The sequence below is a fragment of the Aquarana catesbeiana genome, linkage group LG11 (genome assembly GCF_042186555.1).
Source record: "Aquarana catesbeiana isolate 2022-GZ linkage group LG11, ASM4218655v1, whole genome shotgun sequence".
NCBI lineage: Eukaryota > Metazoa > Chordata > Amphibia > Anura > Ranidae > Aquarana > Aquarana catesbeiana.
This window is the reverse complement of record NC_133334.1, coordinates 254906096-254933807: the sequence shown is the minus strand read 5'-3', so window position 1 is coordinate 254933807 and position 27712 is coordinate 254906096. Positions and strand designations below refer to the sequence as shown.

General features: G+C 44.1%; 1 protein-coding gene across 5 annotated transcripts in view; it reads right to left on the bottom strand.

Annotated features, from left to right (window-relative positions):
• Positions 1–27712, bottom strand: part of LOC141112680 (uncharacterized) — a 170866-nt gene that overhangs the window by 65029 nt on the left and 78125 nt on the right. For 2 of the 5 annotated variants that reach the window (XM_073605676.1, XM_073605678.1), the window contains exons 23-37: positions 26031–26180; positions 25788–25860; positions 16400–16581; positions 14608–14815; positions 12178–12316; positions 10146–10279; positions 8533–8686; positions 7970–8083; positions 7273–7368; positions 6478–6618; positions 4545–4625; positions 3480–3627; positions 1771–1920; positions 1514–1586; positions 124–781 (exon numbers count right to left, since the gene is read on the bottom strand). The exons of 2 other annotated variants lie outside the window; for them this stretch is intronic. In XM_073605676.1, coding sequence (XP_073461777.1) covers positions 589–781; positions 1514–1586; positions 1771–1920; positions 3480–3627; positions 4545–4625; positions 6478–6618; positions 7273–7368; positions 7970–8083; positions 8533–8686; positions 10146–10279; positions 12178–12316; positions 14608–14815; positions 16400–16581; positions 25788–25860; positions 26031–26180 — 2036 coding nt within the window. In that variant the 3' untranslated portion in view covers positions 124–588. Of the gene's footprint in view, positions 1–123; positions 782–1513; positions 1587–1770; positions 1921–3479; positions 3628–4544; positions 4626–6477; positions 6619–7272; positions 7369–7969; positions 8084–8532; positions 8687–10145; positions 10280–12177; positions 12317–14607; positions 14816–16399; positions 16582–25787; positions 25861–26030; positions 26181–27712 lie in introns of those variants that run through there. One more of the 5 variants, XM_073605679.1, reaches the window with a different exon arrangement.

Below are 27712 nucleotides of genomic sequence, written 5' to 3'. Positions count from 1 at the left end.
AAATCCACATTGATATTTAAAGTGTCATAGCTTCCAGACCTGTGAGCCGCCATTGTTGGAAAATTCATGAATACGATTCTCAGAGCAGAGGGATCAAGTCGGGAAATAATCAGACAAAATATATTTACGGTAAAAAACGAAAACATTTATTTCAGTTTTTTTCACAGTATTTGGAGAATGGAATGTTACCCCGCTGGTTCACAGCATCTCAGATTCTCAGTACTATTAAAGAGTGAGTCAGGGCGGAACTCCCCTTTTTACAGGGCCAATCCACACAAAATTGATATTTGAATTATGGGTCAGAGCTGGCAGGATGAAACGTGATCTGGAACTTGATATGTCCCTGTGTTCAGTGTCCGAGGACACTACTCCCTGATTGGAATAAGACAATTCTGCAGCAGGAGAAAGACTCTGTGGTGGGGGCGGAGCTGGGAACACCATTACAGAGTCCCCAAGATACAGAAAAAATACAAACAGCCAGTCTCCACCCACAACTGAATTATCAGCTTTTAGTCACTTTGGACTTTAATTGTCTTGCTGCAAAATGCTTTGGAATGGTGATTTATTTACTATACAATCCAGACGGTTCTAAAGCTCGCTATGCTCTGCCTGCTCCTCCGATATCTTTTGGATTTTCTCAGGGAGTATTTTGGTCCAAAATTCATATTTTGCGTCTTTCAGTCTCTGAGCGGCCTTCTGCTTCGGCTGAATATCAATCTGCAGATAATCTTCATCCTGGTCATACCGTGGCCAGTTAGCCAAACCGGGTCCATTGGGGTCACTAAAATAAGATGAATAGAAATAATAATCAGCATAAAAAAGGGAGAGGGAAGGGTAAAACTGCACGAGAGGAGCGTACGCTCTAAAATCCACACACTATTATTATACATTTATATAGCTCTGACATATACCACAGTGCTGTACAGAGAACACTGAGCCAGTCACATCAGTCTCTGCACCAGAAGAGCTTACCCTCTACTGCCTCCTCCCTTCCCCCACAGTATTATTATACATTTATATAGTTCTGACACAGGCAAGACATACAATATATACTCCATATTGATAAAATTAGGAATTGAAACCAAGGCCTTAACATTGCAAGAAAGAGAAAATTACCCACCAAGGCACTATCCCCATGAGTAAGCTTGGAGGGGCAGGGCGAAACGCGTTGGGGGTGTGGCCTGGCAGGAGTCCAGGCTGAGGTTGTCATTTCACTTCTGAATACCTACGTGGATGTGCAGCATCGGGGATTTCCTCCTCTCTCTCCAGCCACCAAGGCACTATGAAGAACATTTCCCCCCAGCATTGAGTGTACACGACATTAAGGAAGAACAGAGCTGTGCATTTCTTTGCAAGGTCATAGAGAAGCTTGCACCATTTATAATAATTTATGACTGTGTATTCACATTCTTGTATAAACCCAACCATGACTGGTCATCTTTATTACTGGTCCAATAAGTCAAGCCCAGCAGTGCAGCGTTCAGTACTTAAGGCCCAATTATTTGAGTCTTACCCGGTCCGAGCAAAGTTGGCCCAGTATTTCATGACGTTTTTACTAAGGACCTTTTCATCTTCCTCTGATTGGCCTGGTGGAGAAAAGAGAAGTGACAATCTGGAAAGTTATGCCGAGATACAACAACAACAGATGCGGAGATACAACAAAGTGATAACCAGATATCAGATCGTTCACAGATGACCAATCACTGAATCAGCCTACAAAGTCTGTTGGGTGAATGGTAGAAGGAGCAGTAGTTGGGAAAGTGGATTTACTTGAAAATAGAATATCGTCACTGAGGAAGGGTCCTCCAATCACAAAGTAAATCTCATCGCCATGGTCGGCCTTCACAAAATCAGGCTTAGTGTCTTTAAAAAGAGATGGACGACGGCGGAACTCGTAGAAGTAGACGGGATATCCAGAATCTGCAAGAAGAAAATAGATTACTATCAGAACTAGAATGCATAGTTGAAAGGCATTTAAATTAGGAATCAACCCAAATCTAGGAAGAAGCGACTTCCCGTTTCTGCTACCCCACCAATTCATCCAATAGGTAGGTTTTTCCGATACCTAGCAGCATCCCTGGGCTCCCTTTAACTGCTAGCATCCCCGGTCTCCCTTCAACCGCCAGGATCCCTTAACCTCTTTTAGGTACCAGCATCCCTGGGTTTTTCAGCTTTCAGCATCCCCAAGCTCCCTTCAGGTGCCAGCGTTTCCAGGTTTTTCATGAACTGCTATCATTCCCAAACACCCTTCAGGTTCCAGCATTTCCAGACTCCTATTAGCTACCAGCATTCCTTGGTTTTATTTAACTGGCATCATTCCTAGGCTCCCTTTAACTGCCATCACCCCGGTTCTCTTCAGTTTCCAGCTTTCCTTGGCACCCTTCAATTGACTCAATTCCCGGGCTCCCTCCAGCTGCCAGCATCCCCGGACTCCCTCCAGCTGCCAGTATCCCCGGGCTCCCTCCAGCTGCCAGCATCCCCGGGCTCCCTCCAGCTGCCAGCATCCCCGGGCTCCCTCCAGCTGTCAGCATCCCCGGGCTCCCTCCAGCTGCCAGCATCCCCGGGCTCCCTCCAGCTGCCAGTATCCCCGGGCTCCCTCCAGCTGCCAGTATCCCCGGGCTCCCTCCAGCTGCCAGTATCCCCGGGCTCCCTCCAGCTGCCAGCACTCCCAGGTTCCCTTCAGCTATCAGAGTTCTTGTGTTTCCATCAGTTACCAGAATCCCTAGGCTCCCCCCAGCTGCTACCACCATGGGCTCCCTGTGACTGCCATCATCCTCAGGCCCCTTAAGCTTTGAGCACCCCCCAGGCTCCCTTCATCTGCCAGTATCCCTATGATGTCTTCAGCTGTCACTGTCCCTGGACTGCTATCAACTGCCAACATCCTTGAGCTCCCTTCAACTGCCAGCATCCCCAGGCCCCCATCAGCTACCAAAGCAATGTAATGGGGGCAAGAAACATAGCTATGTCAAGGAGTGAGACTATGTTCAGGCAGGCCACCATTTGTCTGGCATTATGTATACATCACCCTTTATCAGAGTACATTCCGCCCACCACTGGTGATGGCCGGAAGGTATTGGGTGATTCGGTGACACAGCAGTGGACAATGATCATGATATGGGACTTTAAGGTATATACCAGATTTCCCGTATACACAACGTTAACATCCAAATCAAGTTGCAGTTATGTAGGTAACTATGTAACAATGTTTCTTTAGATGTAATAACATTCAAATTATTGACAGACAACGAACATTAACTATGGAACCAGTAGCGTCCTGTCCTATTATAGGTTCAGAAACTTGACAACCAGATGGAAAGCCAGCTGTGCGTAGGTAAATGTGTCTTCCCAGGACTAGGAATGAATTTCATGGATTCTCGGGACCAATCTCAAAAAATGTTTAGCTACTGCGATGCAAAGGTCGGACGGATTTGTTTGGGTATTTTCATTTAAACAGGAAATCTGGAATGTCCCGGACTCACCTCTGTGATATTTTGCAGTTTTCAGGGCCGGCATTACAAAAATGATGTCTCCACAAAGGTCCAGGAAGCGGTTGCGGACTTTAACAGGATCTGCCTCACCCCCAATATATTCTTCGACCAGCAGCGGGATGGCGACTCCTAATGATCCCTGCAATGACAGAGATTAGGATACAATGGTCATCACCAACAAAAAGACCGCCATCCATAAAACCAATTCAGAGAGAACCACATTGAGAGATTTGTAGCAGCTTCATTTTTATTTAGCTATAAATTTGATAGCAACCAATTGGAACCCAGAAAGCCAGATTGGTTAAAAGACATTGTCCCCACTCTTCCCTGACGGTCCTCCCCCACTATCAACTGACAATCTGCAAAGCTGGATGATGTACACTGACTTTCCGGCCTACACTTATTAACTCACTAGGAGGCAGTCACATTAATAGGCATGAGGCATTCCGTAGCTCATGGAGCAGTGATGTCACTAGGTTTTTGGGGTCAGCCTGCAGTGAACATGAAACTTCTTGTAGCTCACTTATGTATCTTTTCATAAATTAATCATTTTTACATTCTGGCAAAATAATCACCTGGAATAAATCTTTACACTGAATCAATACACACTAGCTGTAAGTCAGATCAGGCTTACAGTGGGTGTGGCTGCTCTGCATAGGGAAGGTGGCTTTACAGGTGGGCGTCACCAGTGTGGGATGTCATGAGTAGTCAGAAAGCAGCCAGGAGGCGGGGCAGTGGCACAAAGTCTGCAGAAGTGCAGGATCTGATAAGTATCATCACCCTTAGTCTTATGCTATGTGGGGAGTCACAATAGTAAGTGTGTTATATTACACATTGTCTGGCAGGTAAAACAGCTCCTATATACAGTATGTGTTCTGCCTGTGAGTCTTGCGGACTGTCCCTTTAAGCCTCAGTTGTATTCAGCCAAGCTCCCTTATCAGAGGATTCAAATTTTGCCAGCACAGATGTAAAGTGAAGTCATAAAACAATCTAAGCAATGATAATTCACACAGTGTACATTGTGACAGGCATGGAGGCACACAGAGATGATACTACCATGATGGGGTGGCTCTGTAGCCAAGAGGATACAGTTTCTCTATCCAGTCCTTCCACCAATCCGCTCACATTCATCATTGCCTGCAAGTGATGAGGAAATCAGTAATTATTATACAGGATTTATATAGCGCCAACATTTTGTGCAGCGCTTTACAATGTAGGGAAACACTACACCGAACAGTACAATTCAAAACAAGAGGATGATCAATAACTTCAATTACAGAGAAACCTCAGATGCTTTGGGGTCACCTCGATTATTTTTAAGGCTGAATGTTTTTTAAATAGCTGATTTAGATATTTTTTTTGTTAGCAAATTATATAAAAATGTTGCTCCAATAAAAAAATGTTACATCTTCTGCACTTCCTCATATATCATTCACAATGTGACAAACTCCATCACACCTTCTACACGTCAGTGCTCAAGTCCTCCTGATACATTTAATTAGAAAACAATGTAACGCTTCTATATATATACACATGTAGCACCTTGGTGTTTAGGAAGGGTTGCTAATAAATTTAGTTTGCCAGGTGGTAATTTTCCTGGCTAATTGTTAGAAGATTAATTGATTCCCCTGTAATTCTGGAATTTCTGCACCCTATCTCTTCTGGCACTGTGGCTGGTGACATTAAAATGACAGGGGGCTTCGCAAGGTCAGTATGAATGGATGGGATGTCTCAGCCAATTGGCAGAGGTTTCTTTAGCCCCTTGGCCTGTTGGGAGAGCCTATTTATTTGGGTGGACTCAGGTGATCGGGGATTCTGTGCCACCTGGATGGCTGTCTAGGTGATTGTATGTTATGTTGCCCCAGGCTGCTAGGACGGAAGCCTGAGGCCAATCCTGGGGACACCTGGCTGCTAGGCTGCCTGAGGCCTATCCAGGGGCAGGAGGAGCAGCGTAGGGTTGGGACCGCAAGATTCGAGTCCAACCAAGTTGAGAAGGTTCAGCCGGATAGGGAACCAGTTCTGGTCGGAGGTAGAAAGGAAGCTGTCGCCTCTAAGGGACCATCCATTTTCCTACCGGAGACTACAGTGAGTAAGCTCGAGCAAGTACCAGAGCAGTCTTCTCACAGGGGCCTACAGCGTGCAGAGCTACCGCCACGTACAGCTGCCCATCGAGATGAATAGGAAGAGACATTGTATGTGGTTGGGCACTGGTGTTTGGGTAAAGCATCCACATGTGCACTGACATATTCTCCAGACTTATGCCGCGTACACACGATCCGATTTTCTGACGGGAAATGTTGGATGTGAGCTTGTTGGCAGTAAGTCCGACCAGGTGTATGCTCCATCGGACAATTGTTGTTGGACTTTCCGTCAACAAATGTTGGCTAGCATGTTCTCAAACTTTCCGATCGTGTGTACACAAGTCCGTTGGAAAAAAGTCCAAAGTACAAACACGCATGCTCAGAATCAAGGACAAGCCGGAAGCATTCGGTCTTGTAAAACTAGCGTTCGTAATGGAGATATCACATGACCATTGAACTTCCTTTTTATCGGCTCGCCATATGTCTTGTACGTCACTACGTTCGTAATTGTTGGCCAACATTTTTGTGACCGTGTGTATGCAAAACAAGTTGGAGCCAACACCCTTCGAACAAAATTCCACGGTTTTGTTGTCGGAAAGTCCGATCGTGTGTACACTATCTGCGATCTCAGCATATGAGAGTGTGCCTGTGAGTGCTTTGTGTAAACACCAGCATACAACCACATACAACTGCCTCTGCCCAGTCATCTCAAGGGGCGGCTGTATAAGGTGGCAGAGGGTAGGCTCTGCATACTGTATGGCCCCTGTTTGGCCATGTGCACAAAGCCATAGGATGCATCCAAGACACCGGACATGAAAAGCATTAAGTGGCAGAGTTCCCCTTTACGCACTCCTGGAACCATCTGCAATCTTTGATATCAGTGGAGCTGTATGGAGCAAGTCTCTTACCGAGGGAAGAACCCAGCCGCATTCCTGTTCCACCACACCGGTCATGAACGCAACCGGATTGTTCTCTTTTTCTGCCAAGATCTGCTCTGCAGGTTTTGGGAGGAAGACGCCATCGACAGTTACTGGGGGAGTAATAAAATGCTGCAGAGACAGAAAATGGAAGTGTTATTCATGACGACACTCTAATGCTTGAGCATGCTGAAACTATCACTATCATCACAGGTGATGACTGGATTCAGTGGTAGAGGTCCACATACCAACAGTTTGGTAAAATGCCTTGGAGTCAATATGGAAGACCAATGGTTTTTGGTGTTTTTTAAAGGCGAAATGTTTCCTGAGAGTTTTGGAAACTTCTCTTGGAGCCATTCTTGTGCCAAAAAAATGGCCCCTCATTAGCTGTGGACATGACAATAAATACTAAGGAACCCCAACCCTTTACCAAAATAGTCATGTGATCACCAAGTCATGTCAGATCTGGAATGGTTATCACATGGCTTTGTTAGAAAACTATACTATGTCATTATTTTGTTGTTCAAGCTAATTTTACCATGGTGAAATTTTAGGCTAATTTCAACATACTTTCATCAAAAAAGTCAGTTTGTGTGAAAACAGCGGCAGATCCAACTCAATATACAAACTTTGCTTTACATATCTGCCAAACGTATTTCTGATGAAATGGATGCCCACCTACACTAAATGACACAATGGCCTATCCTCTGAATGAGGTCCATTGGGTTTGATGACACTTGTGGTAACCAGTTATGAAGGGGCATTATATAGGTGAATATACAATACCATAGCAACACTTATGGAAAGAATTTCCTCTTCAGATAGTGCTTTCAGACAATCCACCATTGACACCCCATCACAGCCGGAAATGTTGGCGATTATCTGCAACAGCAAGATGGCGTCTGATTACAGGACAGTGGAAACTCAGTCAGCTGTGATGTCATTCTGAATAGATAGAAAATCTCATCCTAATGTGAAACAGTTTTTTTTCTCTCTCTCTCTCTCTTCCTCTCTCTCCATCTGTCCTCTCTCTCTCTCTCCATCTGTCCTCTCTCTCTCCATCTGTCCTCTCTCTCTCTCTCTCCATCTGTCCTCTCTCTCTCTCTCTCTCCATCTGTCCTCTCTCTCCCATCTCTTCATCTGTCCTCTCTCTCTCCCATCTCTTCATCCGTCCTCTCTCCCCCATCTTTATCCTCCTCCTTCTCTATTCCATCCTCTCATTCCTCCGCCTCAGCTCTATCTGCTCTTCCCCTCTCTATCCTCTTCCATCCTACTCATTTCTATCCTCTCTTTCTCTGTCCTCTTCCCACCTTCTCTTTGATGATTCCAGTCCATCATTCTGGCACACACAGGAACCGGTCACAAGCTTGGACATTTGACCTTCTGACCTCCCCTAGTTATTTTTTCAGTAACAACCAGACAGGTAATTTCACCGCTCAGTGTGTATGGATTTCGCATATCCGCCATCAACGCCGGGACTTACATTCCGCACAAAGATAGTCTGCTCTGCAGACTTGGTGAACATCCCTGGAACGAGGGCCGCACCACTCTCAGCGATAGCTCGGTGGAACAAGCCCTTGGCTAGTGGAGACAAGACCTGAAAGAAAACAGGAAGAGATTAGCTACAATGTATCACATTCATATGACTTGCCTGTAGTGCAGGCTCCAGGGCTGTCATCCTCATTCATGCTCTATTATGTTGAGGAAACTAGTACTGAGAGAAATATGGAGGCTGGTAATGCTGAACTCCTTAGGATGCCAGCTTCTTGGTTTTGTTTCTTTGAGATGGTTGACCAGTAAGCAGATCATAAAATTGATAGAGCTCGTTATTTGTTCCAAGAAAGAAAGTACTGAAGCCATTGGATCAGCACGACTGCAGCCAGAGATAGTGTTCTCATTAGGGGGCAACAGCTTGGTGACTCACTAGGTACTGAAGGGAGGATGATGGTTTTGGAGTCGGCACTATTGAAAACAAGTCTGATTTGGCAGCTCCCACAAATTTCACGTTTTTTTATCCTATAGAAAAAAAGTTTCCTCTATAGTTACCAATGCAGAGACACTCATCCCACCAGCGGACTCTCCAAATATGGTGACAGAGTCTCGGTCGCCCCCGAAATCTGCAATGTTCTCTTTCACCCAGCGCAGTGCCTCCACCTGATCCAGGAATCCATAATTTCCTGGAGCTTGGCTGTCCCCGGAGCTGAAAAACAAAATGTTCCAGAGATCATGCGACAGTTCAATAAAAAAAATAGTCTTCTAGAATAAAGCCACGCCTACTAATGGCACCATTCACAGTCTCCTCTTCTGCTTCCAGTCGTCTGGCAGGTTGTATTCAAATGAGGAGAAAATGGCTACGTTAGTTCTTTTCCAGGGCCATGTACCTCCTGAAGTTCTGAGAGAATGAATATTACAATTTGTCAAAACATTCAGCTGTTCTAGAGATACAGGCATCTGAATTTATATGTAAATCTTGACTTTTTCTGTATAAGTCAAGCCAGGCCCCATCCCTACCACCTCCTGAGTCTCTCCTTTTATCGCTTGGCATCTTCAATCCAGATTAATGTTGTCAGTCAGAGCTCCTTGTGGCCCAAAATAATGTATTTAACTATGAGCCAGGAGCATGCAGCGTGACTGCAAAAAAATTTTAAAAATCAGCATGGCTCCTGATTATGTCACAATTTTTCCGCAAATTTCTCCAGCATATTTGAAAGTATATAAGTATGTAAAGCAAAATTCATCAATTGTAAAAAAATAAAGTTTAAAACAAAACTTTTGTATAAAATAAATTTTTTTTTTTTTCACCATTTTAGACTATTATCCCTCGTTCACATTGACTGCGGCTTCGAAATCATGCAACTTCACCTGAAATCGCATGATTTCAAAGCCGTATGTCAGTGCGACTTCTGTTGTGACTTTGAAGACATCTGTGCGGCTTTGTCTATGCAAGTCGCACCTGAAATTGCCAAAAGTAGTGCAGGAACTATTTTTTCAAATCGATGCAGCACCGCAAAGTCGGCGTTACACCGATTTGAACAGTGCGATTGCCAGCAATAGAATGCAACTTGTCATGCAATTTGACCTGTCCAATGTGAACGAGGGCTAAGAAAACTCACAAAAAAAGTGAAGAATATAATCATTTTATTTATTTATTTATTTTTTAATATCTTTTTTCTTATTTTAGGTCTGTTAGTCAACAGAACATAATAAAGCGCAGAAGTGAGCAGAACATAATAGAGCTTTTTTTTTTTTTTTTTTTTTTTTACATTTAGTCTATTAGCCAACTACTATAAAAAATGCAAGCAGAGTAAAATAATTAACAATGCATTCTTCCCATTTTAGTCCATAAGGCAACTTATACAAAACCTTGAAGCAGAGTGAAACAATAAAAAATTATTTATTTTTAGTCAGGCAACTCTATGCAAAAAGAAACCCTATGAGAAGAGAAAAAAATAAGATATTTTTTCACATCTTAGTCTGTTAGTTAACTCTTTTAAAAAAAACAAAAAACAAAAAAAACAGAAAAAAAAACAAAACCCTATGGGCAGTGTAAAAAAAAAAATACTATTATGAATGAAAAAAGTGAAAGATCTTCCTAGAACTTCAGCTGCCAGAATCTCTGGACCAACTGATCATTCTGAGAGATGTGTATGGTGCGTTACCTGAAGAATCCCGGAATCCCCAGGCGGTACTGGATGGAAACAACAATGACATTTTCGTGGGCGCTCAGCGCAACACCTTCAAACATAAAGGATCCTCCTATAACGAATGCACCGCCGTGAATGAACACCATCACCTGGCAAGAATCAATAAAAGATTACACATTACACTATATATATATATATATATATATATATATATATATATACACATACACACACACACACACATATGTGTATATATATATATATATATATATATATATATATATATATATATATATCTATAACTATAGATATATATATATATATATATCTATAGTTATAGATATAGTCAAGTCCATAAATATTGGGACATCGACACAATTCTAATCTTTTTGGCTCTATATACCGCCACAATGGATTTGAAATGAAACAAAGATGTGCTTCAACTGCAGACTTTCAGCTTTAATTTGAGAGTATTTACATCCAAATCAGTTGAACGGTGTAGGAATTACAACAGTTTGTATATGTGCCTCCCACTTTTTGAAGGAACCAAAAGTAATGGGACAATTGGCTGCTCACCTGTTCCATGGCCAGGTGTGTGTTATTCCCTCATTAGCCCATTTACAAGGAGCAAATAAAAGGTCCAGAGTTCATTTCAAGTGTGCTATTTACATTTGGAATCTGTTGCTGTTAACTCTCAATATGAGATCCAAAGAGCTGTCACTATCAGTGAAGCAAGCCATCATTAGGCTGAAAAAACAAAACAAACCCATCAGAGAGATAGCAAAAACATTAGGTGTGGCCAAATCAACTGTTTGGAACATCCTTAAAAAGAAAGAACGCACCGGTGAGCTCAGCAACACCAAAAGACCCGGAAGACCACGGAAAACAACTGTGTTGGATGACCGAAGAATTCTTTCCCTGGTGAAGAAAACACCCTTAACAACAGTTGGCCAGATCAAGAACACTCTCCAGGAGGTAGGTGTAAGTGTGTCAAAGTCAACAATCAAGAGAAGACTTCACCAGAGTGAATACAGAGGGTTCACCACAAGATGTAAACCATTGGTGAGCCTCAAAAACTGGAAGGCCAGATTAGAGTTTGCCAAACAACATCTAAAAAAGCTTTCACAGTTCTGGAACAACATCCTATGGACAGATGAGACCAAGATCAACTTGTACCAGAGTGATGGGAAGAGAAGAGTATGGAGAAGGAAAGGAACTGCTCATGATCCAAAGCATACCACCTCATCAGTGAAGCATGGTGGTGGTAGTGTCATGGCGTGGGCATGTATGGCTGGCAATAGAATTGGTTCTCTTGTATTTATTGATGATGTGACTGCTGACAAAAGCAGCAGGATGAATTCTGAAGTGTTTCGGGCAATATTATCTGCTCATATTCAGCAAAATGCTTCAGAACTCATTGGACGGCGCTTCACAGTGCAGATGGACAATGACCCGAAGCATACTGCGAAAGCAACCAAAGAGATTTTTAAGGGAAAAAAGTGGAATGTTATGCAAAGGCCAAGTCAATCACCTGACCTGAATCCGATTGAGCATGCATTTCACTTGCTGAAGACAAAACTGAAGGGAAAATGCCCCAAGAACAAGCAGGAACTGAAGACAGTTGCAGTAGAGGCCTGGCAGAGCATCACCAGGGATGACACCCAACAACTGGTGATGTCTATGCCTTCCAGACTTCAGGCTGTTATTGACTGCAAAGGATTTACAACCAAGTATTAAAAAGTGAAAGTTTGATGGATGATTGTTAATCTGTCCCATTACTTTTGGTCCCTTAAAAAGTGGGAGGCACATATACAAATTGTTGTAATTCCTACACCATTCACCTGATTTGGATGTAAATACCCTCAAATTAAAGCTGAAAGTCTGCAGTTAAAGCACATCTTGTTCATTTCATTTCAAATCCATTGTGGTGGTGTATAGAGCCAAAAAGATTAGAATTGTGTCAATGTCCCAATATTTATGGACCTGACTGTATGTATTTCCCGACTACAATCCGGCAATATCTCCCATAATCTGAAGCCAGACTCACCGGTAGTTTGGCGTCCTGTCTGCGGTCAGCCGGAGTGAAGATATTGAGGTACAGGCAGTCCTCGGATGTGGCTGGGGGGGAAATTTTGGCTCTGAACGTTTCTAGCATACTTTTTACGATGTCCGTGCTCTGCAGACACCTGAAAGAGAGAAAATATGGAAATCGGATCAGAATTCAGTGATGAGTGACCGGGCCGAGGCAAGAGAGGCACCCCCCTAAGCTGCAACATCATCATTTTTTATTAAACCTAATAGCAAACATTTATTAGATTGCAGCTTACAAACTCCTAGATGCTGTGGCTTCATTCGTTTTCTTTAGGCCTTCTATCTTTTATTTTCACCTGGTGATCTAGCCATTTTCAAACAGAATGAGCTGTCCTGCAGATGTAGCAGTTAGAGGGTTGAGACAAACCATTTATTACTGACAGGGGTGCTTACAATGATTTGAATTTATTATATAAAACTTTTATCCCAAAAGGAACAAAACGGTTTGCTGTAACTGCTTATAAAGTGTCAGCTGGAGTTTGGCTTCCATTTGTTAGTGTATTTAAATCTGCTAGTCCATCTAAAAGTCCCCTCCCCCAGACTGACAATACTGCTGTCCAAAGGTGTCTCTGTTCCTTCATCCTTCATCTAATACAGGAGGTGTGTTACTGACCAGATCACCCGGTGAGAACAAAGAGGGAAAAAAAAAAAAGTCTAAATAAGAAAACGAATGCAGCCACCACATCTAAATGATTGGCAAGTTGCAATATATTACATTTTTTTTGTTTTGGTTTTAATACTGCTTTGATTAGACAACTGCTGTATTGTAAAATAGAACTGAATAGAAGGGAGATCAGATTATCAAGACTGCTGAGCTCTCTAGTGAAGATGAAATCTGGTTTAGGCAGTTTAACCACTTCAGCCTCAGAAGGTTTTACCCCCTTTATGACCAGGCCATTTTTTGCAATACGGCACTGCGTTACTTTAACTGACAATTGCACAGTTGTGCGACGTTGTACCCAAACAAAATGTCATTTTTTCCCCACAAATAAAGCTTTCTTTTGGTGATACTGATCACCTCTGTGTTTTTTTTTTCTTGCGCTATAAACAAAAAAAGCTACAATTTAGAAAAAAATATCAAATTTCTTCATCAATTTAGGCAATATGTATTCCGTTACATTTTTTTTGTAAAAAAAAAAAAAATCCCAATAAGCATATATTGATTGGTTTGCACAAAAGTTATTGCGTCCCAAAACTATGGGATATTTTTATGACATTTCTATTTATTTAAAACATTTTTACTAGTAGTAATGGAGGCGATCAGCGATTTTTAGCGGTACTGCAACATTGCGGAGGATAAATCAGACACTTGACTGACATTTTTGACACTTTTTTGGAAACCAGTGTCACTAATACAGTGATCAGTGCTAAAAATACGCATGGTCCCTGTATTAATGACACTGGCAGGGAAAAGGGTTAACATGAGGGGCGATCAAAGGGTTAAGTGTGTCCCTAGGGGATGTTTTCTAACTGTGTTTGGGATAAACTGACTGGAAGAACACAGAGATCAGTGTTCCTGCTTAGCAGGAACACAAGATCACTGTGTACCTCTGTCAGAACGGCAATCTGCCTTGTTTACATGATCATCGTTCTGCCTCTCTGGGGAACGATCGGCGGGTCCCAGCGGACCAGCTGATTGGCTTCCCCCTCGCGTGCTCCCGCTATCTATGGAAACAATGTAAGTCATTTCATGCAATAGAGCCACCCTACTGCAGTATATCTGCGATGGGCAGTCTTTTAGTAGTTAAACAGAACGTCAAAACAGACAGTCCGGCTTGCTTTGCAAATTGCAATAAATGTTTTATAAAAAACAAAAACAAAAAACAAAAACACAAAATTACTACAAAATAAAACATGTTCGTTTATAAACATAAAAAGTAGAAGTAAAAAGGACCTAAAATCTGTTATTTGTCCCGAGGGCTGTAAATCAAGAAGATAGAAGAGCGATGGCAGTAAAAGACAAAGTGGTCCATCGAGTCTGCCCTGTTTTTATACATATATAAATTGGCCGCGCAATCATCTGGGACCTGTCATGTGTCCCAGATGATTGACAAGAGGGAGGGGGCAGAGCTGAGCCCTTCCTGCGACGAGGGGAAGTGATGTCAAGAGCCCAGGCACTGAAGAAGGCAGACTATGAGGGACCCCCTAGCAACAGCCATTTAGAGGTGAGTAAAAAAAAAAAAAAAATTTCCAAATTTTTATTTTTTTTAGGCACCTTCATGAATTATTTTTTTTGGGTGGAACACCACTTTAACTTTTTGATGATATTCTAATTTTCTGAGATGCACCTGTACTTAAACATCATTTTTACTATCTTTAGGTAGAGAATAGGTAACCATGAGCAGCACCTGGACAATTACCTCTTCTCTCCCCCCGGTCTACTTACATGGGAGGCTGTTTGGTGGCCTCTCTAACCCCATTCCAGGCTTTTGGGGGTCCTGATGCTGCAAAACGTAGCGGTCCCACTGGAGGCTCAGCGAAGGGGACCCCATAGAAGGCATGCACCTCTCTGTCCGTGTCTTTGACCTTCACCGTTTTGCCGCGCAGTTTGCCGTACCGTGTACCCACCAGGGGCCTTCCATCCTCGCCTCCTGCTATCAAAGCAAAGACACAATTCACTGAGTGATATCACTGTGCAAGGAAGGGAGCAGGAAAATGACGAGAGGGAAAATTCTCAGATTTATGCATTGCAAGGAGAAGAACGTCGTCTGATTGAAGAAGCAGCACATGAATTCCCAATATTGAGTCCTCAGTTTGCTGCTTTCCATTATCATCACTAAATAATGGCTAAGAGATTGGGAGACAAGGCCAGTGGCTGTTGCATGATGGGAGCAGAGTTCTTTTGTCCTGGTTTAGACCTGTGACATGATGACATGGCAGATGAACAAAACCTTTGTAACTTTTGCACACGTACCTGGTGGTTGGAGGAGGACTTGAATGTTACAAATAGGATTTTTGTTTTTCTACACACAGAGCAGATATCCTCTGCACAGATCTCACCAAATGTTTCAGAGGTCTGCAGTGCCATAAACCCACATTTATAGATCTGTAGATAGGAGATGTGCATACAGGGGCCAGAAAAATAGAAACTCACTACCAGGGCAACATCTGGCTCCAGTGAGGACTGACAAGCATGTGAAGAGATTGCAGAATGTGTTGAGGATTGTACACGTTGGCTGTGTATGGGGGACAGTGAGGACTGTGGAGTGTTGCAAATGATGTTGAGTCTCGGTCGGTCAGATCCCCCTCACCCAGTATCCCCGTCCTCTCACGGCCTATCCCATGGCTGCTACAAAACAGTCTCAGAGAACCCGACACACACTATGCAGGTCAGTTTGCAGCTCACGGACTATTATATATAAACAATACAGAGGAGTCCCCAGTACAATTTCAAGCCGAAGCAGTCAGTGTGCCCCTCTGTACATAGTGGCAGTCAGTGTGCTGAACAATGACATTCCCCTCTTCAATAAAAGTCTGCACAGGGTTGTCAGCCCAGGTACGAGGAGATACTGGAGGTGTGAAGATGCAATACTGTAAACACAGGAACAGCATATGGAATGAAGAGCGCCCTCAGCAGGCGCAGAGCTGTACTGCAACTATAAACTATGCTCTGTCAATGGGGCTGAGTGTCCACTAACTTCAGAAGGGGCTCGTAGGTTGCAGAACACAAAATCCTGTGACTTCATTTGTGAGACCTAAGTTCCCCGGCCATCCCTGCACAGCTCTGTACACCTGCTGTGCCCATTATGAGGGGTTCCCACCATTCCTGAGCTAAGTTTCCTGGTCTGTATACCTACTGTGCCCATTATGAGGAGTTCCCATCATCCCTGTGCTGACTTTCTGGGTCTGTCCGCCTGCTGTGCTCATTATGAGGGGTTCCCACCATCTCTGTGCTACGTTCCTGGGTCTGTACACCTACTGTGCCCATTATGAGGGGTTCCCACCATCCCTGTGCCGAGTTCTAGGTTCTGTACACTTGCTGTGCCCATTATGAGGCTGTGGTGGGGGTGGAGCTGAGAACACCATTACAGAATCTCCAAGAGAGATAAGAAATACGAACCAGCTAGTCTCCACCCACAACTGAAGTATGAGCCTTTAGTCACATTGGACTTTACTCATCTTGCAAATGCTTTGCGATTTGCTTATATACTGTATGATCCAAGGGTTCTAAAGCTCACCATGCTCCGCTGCCTCCTGTGCCATCTTCTGGATTTTCTCCGGGAGAATTTTGTTCCAAAATTCATATTTTGTGTCTTTCAGTCTCTGAGCGGCTTTCTGTTTTGGGTGAACATCAATCTGTAGATAATCTTCATCCTGGTCATACCGTGGCCACTCAGCCAGGCCGGGTCCATTCGGGTCACTACAATACGGATGATGAACAGAAACTATAAATCAGTATATAAGGAAGAGGAAAACTCTGCACCAGAGGAGCTTACACTCTAAAATCCACACAACAGTCACACACTATTATTAGTATAAATTTATATAGCTCTGACACACAGTATATTGTAGTGCTGTACAGAAAACACTGAGCCAGTCACGTCTCTGCAGCAGAAGAGCTTACACTCTAGTAGTACAGACTGGCAGATGTTCCAATGGCATTTGTGGATTATGGGAGGAAACATTATCACAGGCAAGGAATACACACACTATATGGATAATATTAGGAAAGGAAACAAAGACCCCAACATTGCAAACCAAGAATGTTAACCACCAAGGCACTATGAAGGGCTCTCTCCCCCAGCTGCTGAGTGTGCATAACATTATGAAATAATAGAACTGCGTATTTATTTATTTTTTTTTTAACATAAGGAATGTTTATTGTATCAATTACACATTACACTTGTAAATGCAGAATATACATTGTAGACAGGAACTCAGTTAAACAGAGTATACAAATCATGTTGGTTCAATCACAGAAATATAATTCGGCAGGGAATCATTTGTCTAAATTACGATCTAGCTTCTGTAGTAGAAGAGCAGTTTCCAGGGATATCAAATCTAAATAGTAAAAAAATGCATTTTTCTTTGTTTCTGTTATAAAATTTTGCAAATTAGTAATTTTTTCTTCATATATTTTGGCAAAAATTTATACCGCTACATATCTTTGGTAAAAATAACCCAAATCGGTGGATATTATTTGGTCTTTGTAAGGCCCCATTCACACTAGCGCGTTTTTTTGATGCATTTTGCATTTTGCAGAAATGCACGGGAATTTTTTAACATGGGTTCCTATGGAACATGTTCACATCAATGCTTTTTTGTATCTCTGCGTTTTTGGAAAGGGTCGGGGACTTTTTTTCATGCAAAAAGCAGCGTTTTGCATGTAATGGTTTTCAATGGACAAGCATCAAAAACGCAAGTGCACCGTTTTTGCAGCGTTTTTGATGCGTTTTTGGTGCGTTTTTGGTGCGTTTTTTTTTTTTCATTTTTTTTTTTTTGTAATTTTTTTTTAAGACTGTAAAAAAAAATGAAAAAAAAAAAAAAAAAAAAACGCAAAACGCAAATCGCGGCAAAAACGCGGCAAAAACGCGGCAAAAACGCGGCTCAAAAACGTGCCAAGCATGAAAAAAAACCTCCAAAAACGCTCAAAAGCAACATGCATAGGTGTGAATCGAGCCTGAAAGTTATAGAGTCCACAAGCTATGGTGCCAATCTCTGAAAATTGATCACACCTGAAGTACTGACGGCCTATCTAAGTTCTTGAGACCCTAACATGCCAGAAAAGTACAAATACCCCCCAAATTAACCTAACCCTTTTTGGAAAGAAGACATTCCAAGGTATTTAGAAAGATGCATGATGAGTTTTTTGAAGTTGTCATTTTTTCCCACAATTCTTTGCAAAATCAAGATTTTTTTTTTCTTCACAAAATTGTCATATTAGAAGGTTATTTCTCACACACAGCATATGCATACCACAAATTACACCCCAAAACACATTCTGCTATTACTCTCGAGTACGGTGATACCACATGTGTGAGACTTTTACACAGCGTGGCCACATACAGAGGCCCAACATTCAGGGAGAACCTTCAGGCGTTCTGGAGCACCCAGGCCAATTCTGACATTTCTCTCCTACATGTAAAAATCATAATTTATTTGCTAGAAAATTACATAGAACTCCAAAACATTATATATGTTTTTTTAGCAAAGACCCTAGAGAATACATTGGCGGTCGTTGCAACTTTTTATCTCGCACGGTATTTGTGCAGCAATTTTTCGAACGCGTTTTTTTTTTTTTTTATTAATGTTTTGTGCTTTAAAAAAAAAAAAAAAACAGTAAAGTTAGCCCAATATTTTTGCATAATGTGAAAGATGAAGTTATGCCGAGTAAATAGATACCGAACATGTCACCCTTCAAAATTACACACCCTCGTGGAATGGTGTCAAACTTCGCTACTTAAAAATCCCCATAGGAGACGCTTTAAAATTTTTTACTGGTTACATGTTGTGAGTTACAGAGGAGGTCTAGGGCCAAAATTATTGCTCTCGCTCTACCGATCGCAGCGATACCTCACATGTGTGGTTTGAACACCATTTTTATATGTGGGCGGGACTTACTTATGCGTTCGCTTCTGCATGCGAGCACACGAGGAAAAAATAAAAAAATGTTATTGTTCATTTTACTTTATTTATTTTAGTTTGACGCTTTTTTCCAAAAAATAAATTTTTTGATCACTTTTATTCCTATTACAAGGAATGTAAACATCCCTTGTAATAGGAATATGGCATGACAGGTCCTCTTTACAGTGAGATATGGGGTCAATAAGACCCCACATCTCACCTCTAGGCTGGGAAGCCTGAAATTAAAAAAAAAAAAAAAAAAAAAAAAAAAGATCCTGGCTTCGATCGTAGCGGTGAGTCGGTAAAAGCACCTGAGGGCAGCGGGAGGGGGGTCGTCCCCTCTCGCCTCCCGTAAGAATGATCAAGCAGTGGATTAGCTGCTATGATCCTTCTCATGGTGTAGGGAATCGCAGGCTGAAAAAGCTGATATCTGAATGATGCCTGTAGCTGCACCCATCATTCAGATATCCCTGCACAAAGTCAAGGACGTCGTATGATGGCCAGCGGGCGGGAAGTGGTTAAAACATTTTTTTTTTAACACAAAGTTGTCCATTTATACAATATTTCTAACACATAGCATGTACATACCAAAAATGACACCCCAAAATAGATTCTCCTACTCCTTTGGAGTACAGCGATACCACATGTGTGAGACTTCCACAGCCTGGCCACATACAGAGGCCGAGTATAGCAGAGCATGGCTGGGTATGGCTGAGCATTGCAAAGTATGGCTGGGTATCACCGAGTATGGCTGGGTATGGCAGAGTATGGCTGGGTATGGCAGAGTATGGCTGGGTATGGCGGGGTATTGCAGAGTATTACGGGGTATTGCGGGGTATTGCAGAGTATTGCGGGGCATTGCAGAGTATTGCGGGGTATTGCGGGGCATTGCAGAGTATTGCGGGGCATTGCAGAGTATTGCGGGGCATTGCAGAGTATTGCAGGGTATTGCAGAGTATTGCAGGGCATTGCAGAGTATTGCGGGGCATTGCAGAGTATTGCGGGGCATTGCAGAGTATTGTGGGGCATTGCAGAGTATTGCAGAGTATTGCAGAGTATTGCAGAATATTGCGGGGCATTGCAGAGTATTGCAGGGTATTGCAGGGTATTGCGGGGCATTGCAGAGTATTGCGGGGCATTGCAGAGTATTGCAGGGTATTGCAGAGTATTGCAGGGTATTGCGGGGTATTGCGGGGCATTGCAGAGTATTGCGGGGCATTGCAGAGTATTGCGGGGCATTGCAGAGTATTGCAGGGTATTGCAGAGTATTGCGGGGTATTGCGGGGCATTGCAGAGTATTGCGGGGTATTGCAGAGTATTTCAGGGTATTGCAGAGTATTGCAGAGTATTGCAGGGTATTGCAGGGTATTGTGGGGCATTGCAGAGTATTGCAGAGTATTGCAGAGTATTGCAGAATATTGCGGGGCATTGCAGAGTATTGCAGGGTATTGCAGGGTATTGCGGGGCATTGCAGAGTATTGCGGGGCATTGCAGAGTATTGCAGGGTATTGCAGAGTATTGCAGGGTATTGCGGGGTATTGCGGGGCATTGCAGAGTATTGCGGGGCATTGCAGAGTATTGCGGGGCATTGCAGAGTATTGCAGGGTATTGCAGAGTATTGCGGGGTATTGCAGGGCATTGCAGAGTATTGCGGGGTATTGCAGAGTATTTCAGGGTATTGCAGAGTATTGCAGAGTATTGCAGGGTATTGCAGGGTATTGCGGGGCATTGCGGGATATTGTGAGGCATTGCAGAGTATTGCGGGGCATTGCAGAGTATTGCACAGGGAATTGCAGAGTATTGCACAGGGAATTGCAGAGTAGTTCTGGGTATTGCTGAGCATGGGGGGGGCAGCTGAGCATGGAGGGATGGATGGATGTGACTGCACATGTCACTGAGCAGCGCTGTGGGCACTCCACATCCAGCCCACAGCGCTGCTCCCATCCGATCCCTCCCCCTCTGTACCGATCGGTACACAGAGGGGAGGGAGGAACCGGCGTCGTGACATGACGCCGGTTTGTTTACATGTGATCGCTCCGTCATTTGACGGAGCGATAACACGGTAAACGGCCAAGATCACTGCGGTCACGGATGTTCCTGTGTGCGCGCCCCAGGGGGCACGCGGGAGCTGTTTTCTGGGATCACATCATATGACGTGATCCCAGAGTTATCCAACCGCCCTGCAGCCGTCATTTGGCTATGGGCCGGTTGGCAACTGGTTAAAGTGAAAAAATAAAAGTGCAATATTCCTTTAAATATCGTACCTGGGGGGTGTCTATAGTATGCCTGTAAAGTGGCGTGTGTTTCCCGTGCTTAGAACAGTCCCTGATCAAAATGACATTTTTAAAGAAATAAAAGTCATTTAAAACTGCTTGCAGCTTTAATGTAATGTCGGGTCCCGGCAATATGGATGAAAATCAGTGAGACAAACGGCATGGGTACCCCCACACCCAAATTAAAAAGACAAACGGCATTAAGGGGAACCCCGTACCCAAATTAAAAAAGAAAAGGCGTTGGGCCCTCAGGCCCTATATACGCTGAACAACAGTATACAGGCGGTGCAAACAAGACAGGGACAGTAGGTTTGTTCTTATGTAGAATCTGTTTGTAATTTGGAACAGGTACATTTTGTAAGTGTAGCTCCAGCCAAAAAATCTATTTTTGTAATTGGGCCTTAGGTGTTGGTGGTACCAGAACACTGTAAGCATAACACAGTAACACAGTTACTCTTGCTGGGCGCTGGAACGGGCCCAGCTGTGAAATATTATATCAAGAATTGTAATTACACGCCCCTGTTAAACAGGAGCAGAAAAATTGGGCTTTAGGCACTGGTGCTGGTTCCACAACACTGCAACCCCTCACAGATACTCTAGTTGAGTGCAAGAACAAGGCCTGCTGCAAAATATTACAGCAAAAATTGTAATTACGTGCCCCTGTTAAACAGGGGCAGAAAAATTGGGCTTTAGGCACTGGTGCTGGTTCCCAGAACCAAAAATGTTCTTAGTAGCCATCAACATGAACATTAAGGAGGAATAGGATAGTCACTCGGCATCAGCATAGGCAGTCTTCAAGGGATCTCACATTCATAAAAAAATTAGTCTGTTACATCAGCATCAGGTGCTTGGTAGCTGGTGATCCAAGACTGATTAATTTTTATGAAGGTAAGCCGATCAACCGAGTCGGTGGACAGGTGCACTCTGATTGGTTACAAAGCCTCCAGCGGCACTGAATGTGCGTTCCAAAAGAACGCTGGATGCAGGACAGGCCAGTAGCTCAATTGCAAACTGTGCAAGCTCTGGCCAGTGATCCATCCTCAAGACCCAGTAACCCAGTGGATTTTCGGTTGGAAAGGTCTCCAAGTCTGATCTTGCCCCTAGGTATTCCTGCACCATGTACAACAGACGCTGGCGATGGTTGCTGGAACCGATCATACCTTATACGGCTGGATAAGTTCCACAACCTTACCCTTGTAACGTGGATCAAGAAGGGTTGCCAGCCAGTAGTGATCCCTCTCCTTGATCACACAAATCTGGGGGTCCTTTCACAGGCTTTGCAGGATCAGGGAGGCCATGCAGCATAGGTTTTCTGAGGCATTCGGTCCGGAGTCCTCTGGGTCACCAAGGACGACCTGATCCACAGCCACCTCCTCCCAGTCCATGGGTTTCTGGGGACTGTAAACGATCCCTTGAAGACTGCTGCTGATGCTGAGTGCTAGGCTCCACCTCCATGCTGACACAATCCTCATCCTCCTCCTCCTCCTCCTGTGAGATCGGCGGGCGCGCAGGAATACTGTCTGGATAAAGGAGACCTTGAGAGATAAGGAAGTCCTCCTCTTCCTCAAGTGCCCTGTCCATTATTCCATGCAGCGTGTGCTCCAACAGGTATACAAGATCGATAGTATCACTGATGCATGCACTCTCACTGCTCACCATCCTCGTGGCCTCCTCAAATGGTGACAGGACAGTGCATGCATCCTTGCTCATGAGCCACTCGCGTGGCGAAAAAAAGCCAAGCTCCCCTGACCCTGTCCTGGTGCCATACTCGCACAGGTACTCATTGATGGCCCTCTGCTGCGTGTGAAGCTGCTGCAGCATTGCCAATGTTGAGTTCCACCTGGTGGGCATGTCACAGATGAGGTGGTTCTTGGGCAGGTTGCATTCCTTTTGAAGGTCAGCCAGCCGAGCACTGGCATTATATGACCGGTGGAAATGCCCAGACTTTCCTGGCCTGCCTCAGGATATCCTGTAAGCCCCGGTACCTGCACAAGAACCGCTGCACCGCCAAATTAAGGACGTGAGCCAAACAGGGCACATGGGTAATGTGTCCTTGTCGGAGGGCGGAGAGGAGGTTGGTGCTATTGTCGCAAACCACCATCCCTGGCTGAAGCTGGCATGGCGTCAACCACCACTGAGCCTGCCCCTGCAGAGCTGACAGAATCTCTGTCCCAGTATGGCTCCTGTCCCCTAAGCAGACCAACTCAAGCACCGCATGGCATCTTTTTGCCTGAGTGCTTGCGTAGCCTCTAGAACTCCTACGGAGCACCGCTGGTTCTGAGGACAAATCTGCACAGGAAGAGGCCATAGAGGAAGAAGAAGAGGAAGGGGTGGAGGAGAGAGGTGTGGCAGAATCACCACTACCAGCATTTTGGAGGCGTGGTGGCGGAACAAGCTCCAACAATACTGCACCCTGTCCTGCATCTCTCCCAGCTGCCAGCAGGGTTACCCCGTGCGCCGTAAAAGAAAGGTAACGTCCATGTCAATGCCTGCTGGACCATAAGCGGTAATATGCACCTTACCGCTGACCGCCCTGTCCAACGAGGCCAAGACATTGCCTTCCACATGTCGGTAGAGAGCCAGAATTGCCTTACGAAAAAAAAATTGGCGTTTGGGAACCTGCCACTGAGGTACCACACATTCCGCAAATTCTCAAAAGGGGGCAGAGTCTACCAGCTGAAAAGGCAGCAGTTGGAGTGCTAGCAATTTAGCCATGTGGATGGCTGGGACAGAATTTCTTTCGCCGGTTTAGCAACTTTGGTAGGGAAACTTGCCTGCTACAATCGGACGTTGGTGTAGCGATAGCAGATTGCCCACAAGTACTTGGCACACCTAATTCTAGACCTTCATTCCTGTCAGTGCTGGTTTCTGAGAGGACTGAAGTTATAGTGGGATTGGAGATCCCAGCTGATGAGGAGCAAGGAGAGGTCCGCCTTGTTCTTTGGTGTGGGTCTTTTAAGTACTGTTGCCAACGTACTGCATGGGAGCTCGACATATGTCTGGTCAAGCATGTGGTGCCCAAGCGGCTGCTGTTTTGGCAACGCTTGATACACTTCAGACATATGTTGCAAACAGCAACAGTGCGATCTGCTGCACACGTCTCAAAAAAGGCCCACACCAAAGAACTTTTGGAAAAACGTGCAGAGTCAGCAGCGCCCTGCACATGCGGAGCTCTGCGGTGTGATGCAGTCGGTTGGCTGCCCTTAAGCTGGCCCCTGGAGGGCATCCTGCCTTGTTGAAGATGTGCCTCCTCCTCCCATCTTCTATCAGGCACCCACGTTGAGTCAGTGACCTCATCATCCCCTACCTCCTCGACACTGGAGCAAACCTGGCAGTATGCTGCAGCTGGGAGAACATGACTGCCAGTTTCTTGTCCTTCTTGGGCACACCCTCTCTCCGGGCTTACGTTACTGCCTTCATCCTCAACCTGAGTACCATCATCAGAGCCTTCAAAACGCTGCGCATCCTCCTGCAACATGTACCCTACACTGTGGTCGAACAGTTCGGGGGACTCCTCAGGGCATGATGGTGGGGCTAGGGAAGGAGTGACTGATGACATTGAGCCGGAAGAGGCCGCTTTGGCAGCTGCATTGGCAGACAAAGTACCCTGAGCCTGGGTGACAGAGGATGAGGAGGATGAGGACGGCTTGGTCATCCACTCTACCAACTCTTCTGCATGTTGTGGCTCAACACGGCCAGCTGCCGAAAAAAAGGACAAGCATGCTCCACGGTCATGTGCTGAGGATGCACCGTGTCCACAACCAGCACTGTTTGTTGTAGACACAGAGCCTGCTTGCCCTCTTTTAGTGGCCTGTGAGCCTCTGCCTCTCACCAGGCATATATATATATATATATATATATATATATATATATATATATATATATACACACACACAAGCCTGTAATTATATATATATATATATTTAAATGAACTGCAGCTCAGTGAGTCACCTGCCTGTTTGAACACGCACTCAAGGAAAGGCCTACAGTCAGGTATAGGCTTGGCTAGACATATACACACACACACATTATTTATATATTTATATATATATATATATATATATATATATATATATATATATACACACACACACACATACACACACAAAATACACTGCAGCTATCTAACTGTCTCGCCTGCCTGAAGTATATTACAGAACACCAGGAATTGCCTGCCTGCTCAAACGAAATAAAATGACACTCTCTCTCTCTCTCTCTCTCTCTCTCTCTCTCTCTCTGAACGCCGGAATACACTACACACGGCCGATGTGCAGGCGGCCTTATATAGTGTGGGGCGTGTACTTAACACCCTGAGCCATAATTGGCCACAAGCACCCTGCCTGTGGCCAATTATGGCTCTCTTCGCTGACGGCGCTGTGATTGGCCAAAGCATGAGGGTCATAGTGCATGCTTGGCCAATCACCAGCCAACAATGCACTACGTTGATGCAGTGCATTATGGGCCGTGACGCGCCGCTCGAATTTGGTGTGAACAGCCCATAACGTTCGTAATTCGTCAAACAAGCAAACGGCCGATGTTTGAGTCGAACTCAAGTTCGACTCGAACAGACAGCCCATCCCTAGTCATAAATAAGCCTTCACCATTTATAATAATTTATGGCTGGATATTCACATTCTTGTATAAGCCCAACCATGACTGGTTCTCTAATTCTAGGTCAGGCCCTACATTGGCATCTCCAACACTGCAGCCCCAATTATTGGAGTCTTACCCAGTCCGAGCAAAGTTGGCCCAGTATTTCATGATGTTCTTACTGAGAACCCTTTCACCTTCCTCCGTCTGGCCTGGTGGAGAGAAGAGAAAAGTGACAAAATCTGGAAGCTTCTACAGACACCGAGATACAACAAAGTGATAACCGGATATGAGATGGTTCATAGATGACCAATCACTAAATCAGCCTAGAATTCTGTGGGGTGAAAGGTGGAAGGAGCAGTTCCCGGGAAGTGCGATTTACCTGAAAAGAGAGTATCGTCAGGGAGGAAGGGTCCTCCAATCACAAAGAAAAGCTCATCGCCATGGTCGGCCTTCACATGATCTGGCTTAATATCTTTAAAGAGAGATGGACGACGGTGGAACTCGTAGAAGTAGACGGGATATCCAGAATCTGTGGGAAGAAGATGGTTTATGGTCCTGATACCGTATGTGAAATTAGGGTGTAGACCCCTTTCCTGTGAACATCAAATTCAAGCAGCAGTTGTGTATGTAACAATGTTTCTTTTCTTCAGTGTTGTCACATGAAAAGCTATAATAAAATATTTACAAAAATGCACAAAGCAAGGCCCCTAAAGACATGGATGAGAAAATTTGGGGTGGAGGAACTTGACTGGCCTGCACAGAGCCCTGACCTCAACCCAATATACACCTTTGAGATGATTTAGAGTGGAGACTGCGAACCAGGCCTTCTCGTCCAACATCAGTGTCTGACCTCACAAATGCGTTTCTGGAAGAATGGTCATACATTCCCATAGACACACTCCTAAACCTTGTGGACAGCCTTCCCAGAAGAGTTGAAGCTGTTATAGCTGCAAAGGGTGGGCCAACTCAATATCGAAACCTCCGGACTAAAACTGGGATGCCATTAAAGTTCATGTGTGTGTAAAGGCAGGCATCCCAACACTTTTGGTAATATAGTGTTATATTTGACAAAGCAGTGCAGCTGCACCTTTCAGTGTAAATAACACTGTCCACAATTAACAAAAATAATAAAATAGAGGACGCCATGATGGCGAAACATGTCAAACTAAGTCAATCATTTCCAGGAACGTAGTGACGTCAAGTCTGGTTCCCGGGCATGCCAACTCCAGGGACGGAATTGTGGTGTTTTTAAAGGACAGACTATTGGTACCGAGGTACTGGGCACTATATATGGTTTATATCGTGTTAAATTTGGATTTTATACCATTTATTCACTTCGAACAAATAAATATTGCACTATGAGAATATGTATCTCTTTTGGGACTGAATGATTGCAAGTTGGTGAAGGACCATTAAAATGGAAGGCAACCTGGGACCAAGAGATTAGAGGGAACAGCTATCTATTCAGAAAGAGTTGTATGACCTTCTGTTATAAACGTCACATATTTGTGGCAAATGCATATGTGTGGAGCACATTTTTGAGCCCAAAAAGTGGAAGGACATTTAAAGAACATTTTATTAGCATAGTGGTGGAGAGTATATACACATATATACATACCACATTTGAATACATGGACCACATTTTAATATGGACTTGAGGATGTGAAGTTCCTTACCTTTTTTTATATTGTGTTCATCATCCAAATTATTAGGAGTTAGCAACATTTACCATTGAACCGAGGGCACCCTGTCCTATCATAGGCTCAGAAACTTGACAATCAGACAGGAAGTCAGCTGTGCGCAGGTAAATATGTCCCCCCAGTACTGGAAAAGTATCTGATTCTCAGGTCTGATGACTTCATAAAATGTTCAGATATTGCAATGTAAGAGTTTGTTGAATTTATTTTTGGGGTATTAAAATGATGACTGTCCCTTAAACTTGAAGATTGGCACTCGATTGCACAGTCAGCTGTGAGGTCACTCATCAACACTTCAATTATTGAAGCAAAACTATAAAGAACTGCTGAGATGGTATTTGGTGCCAGATTGGCTACTTATATC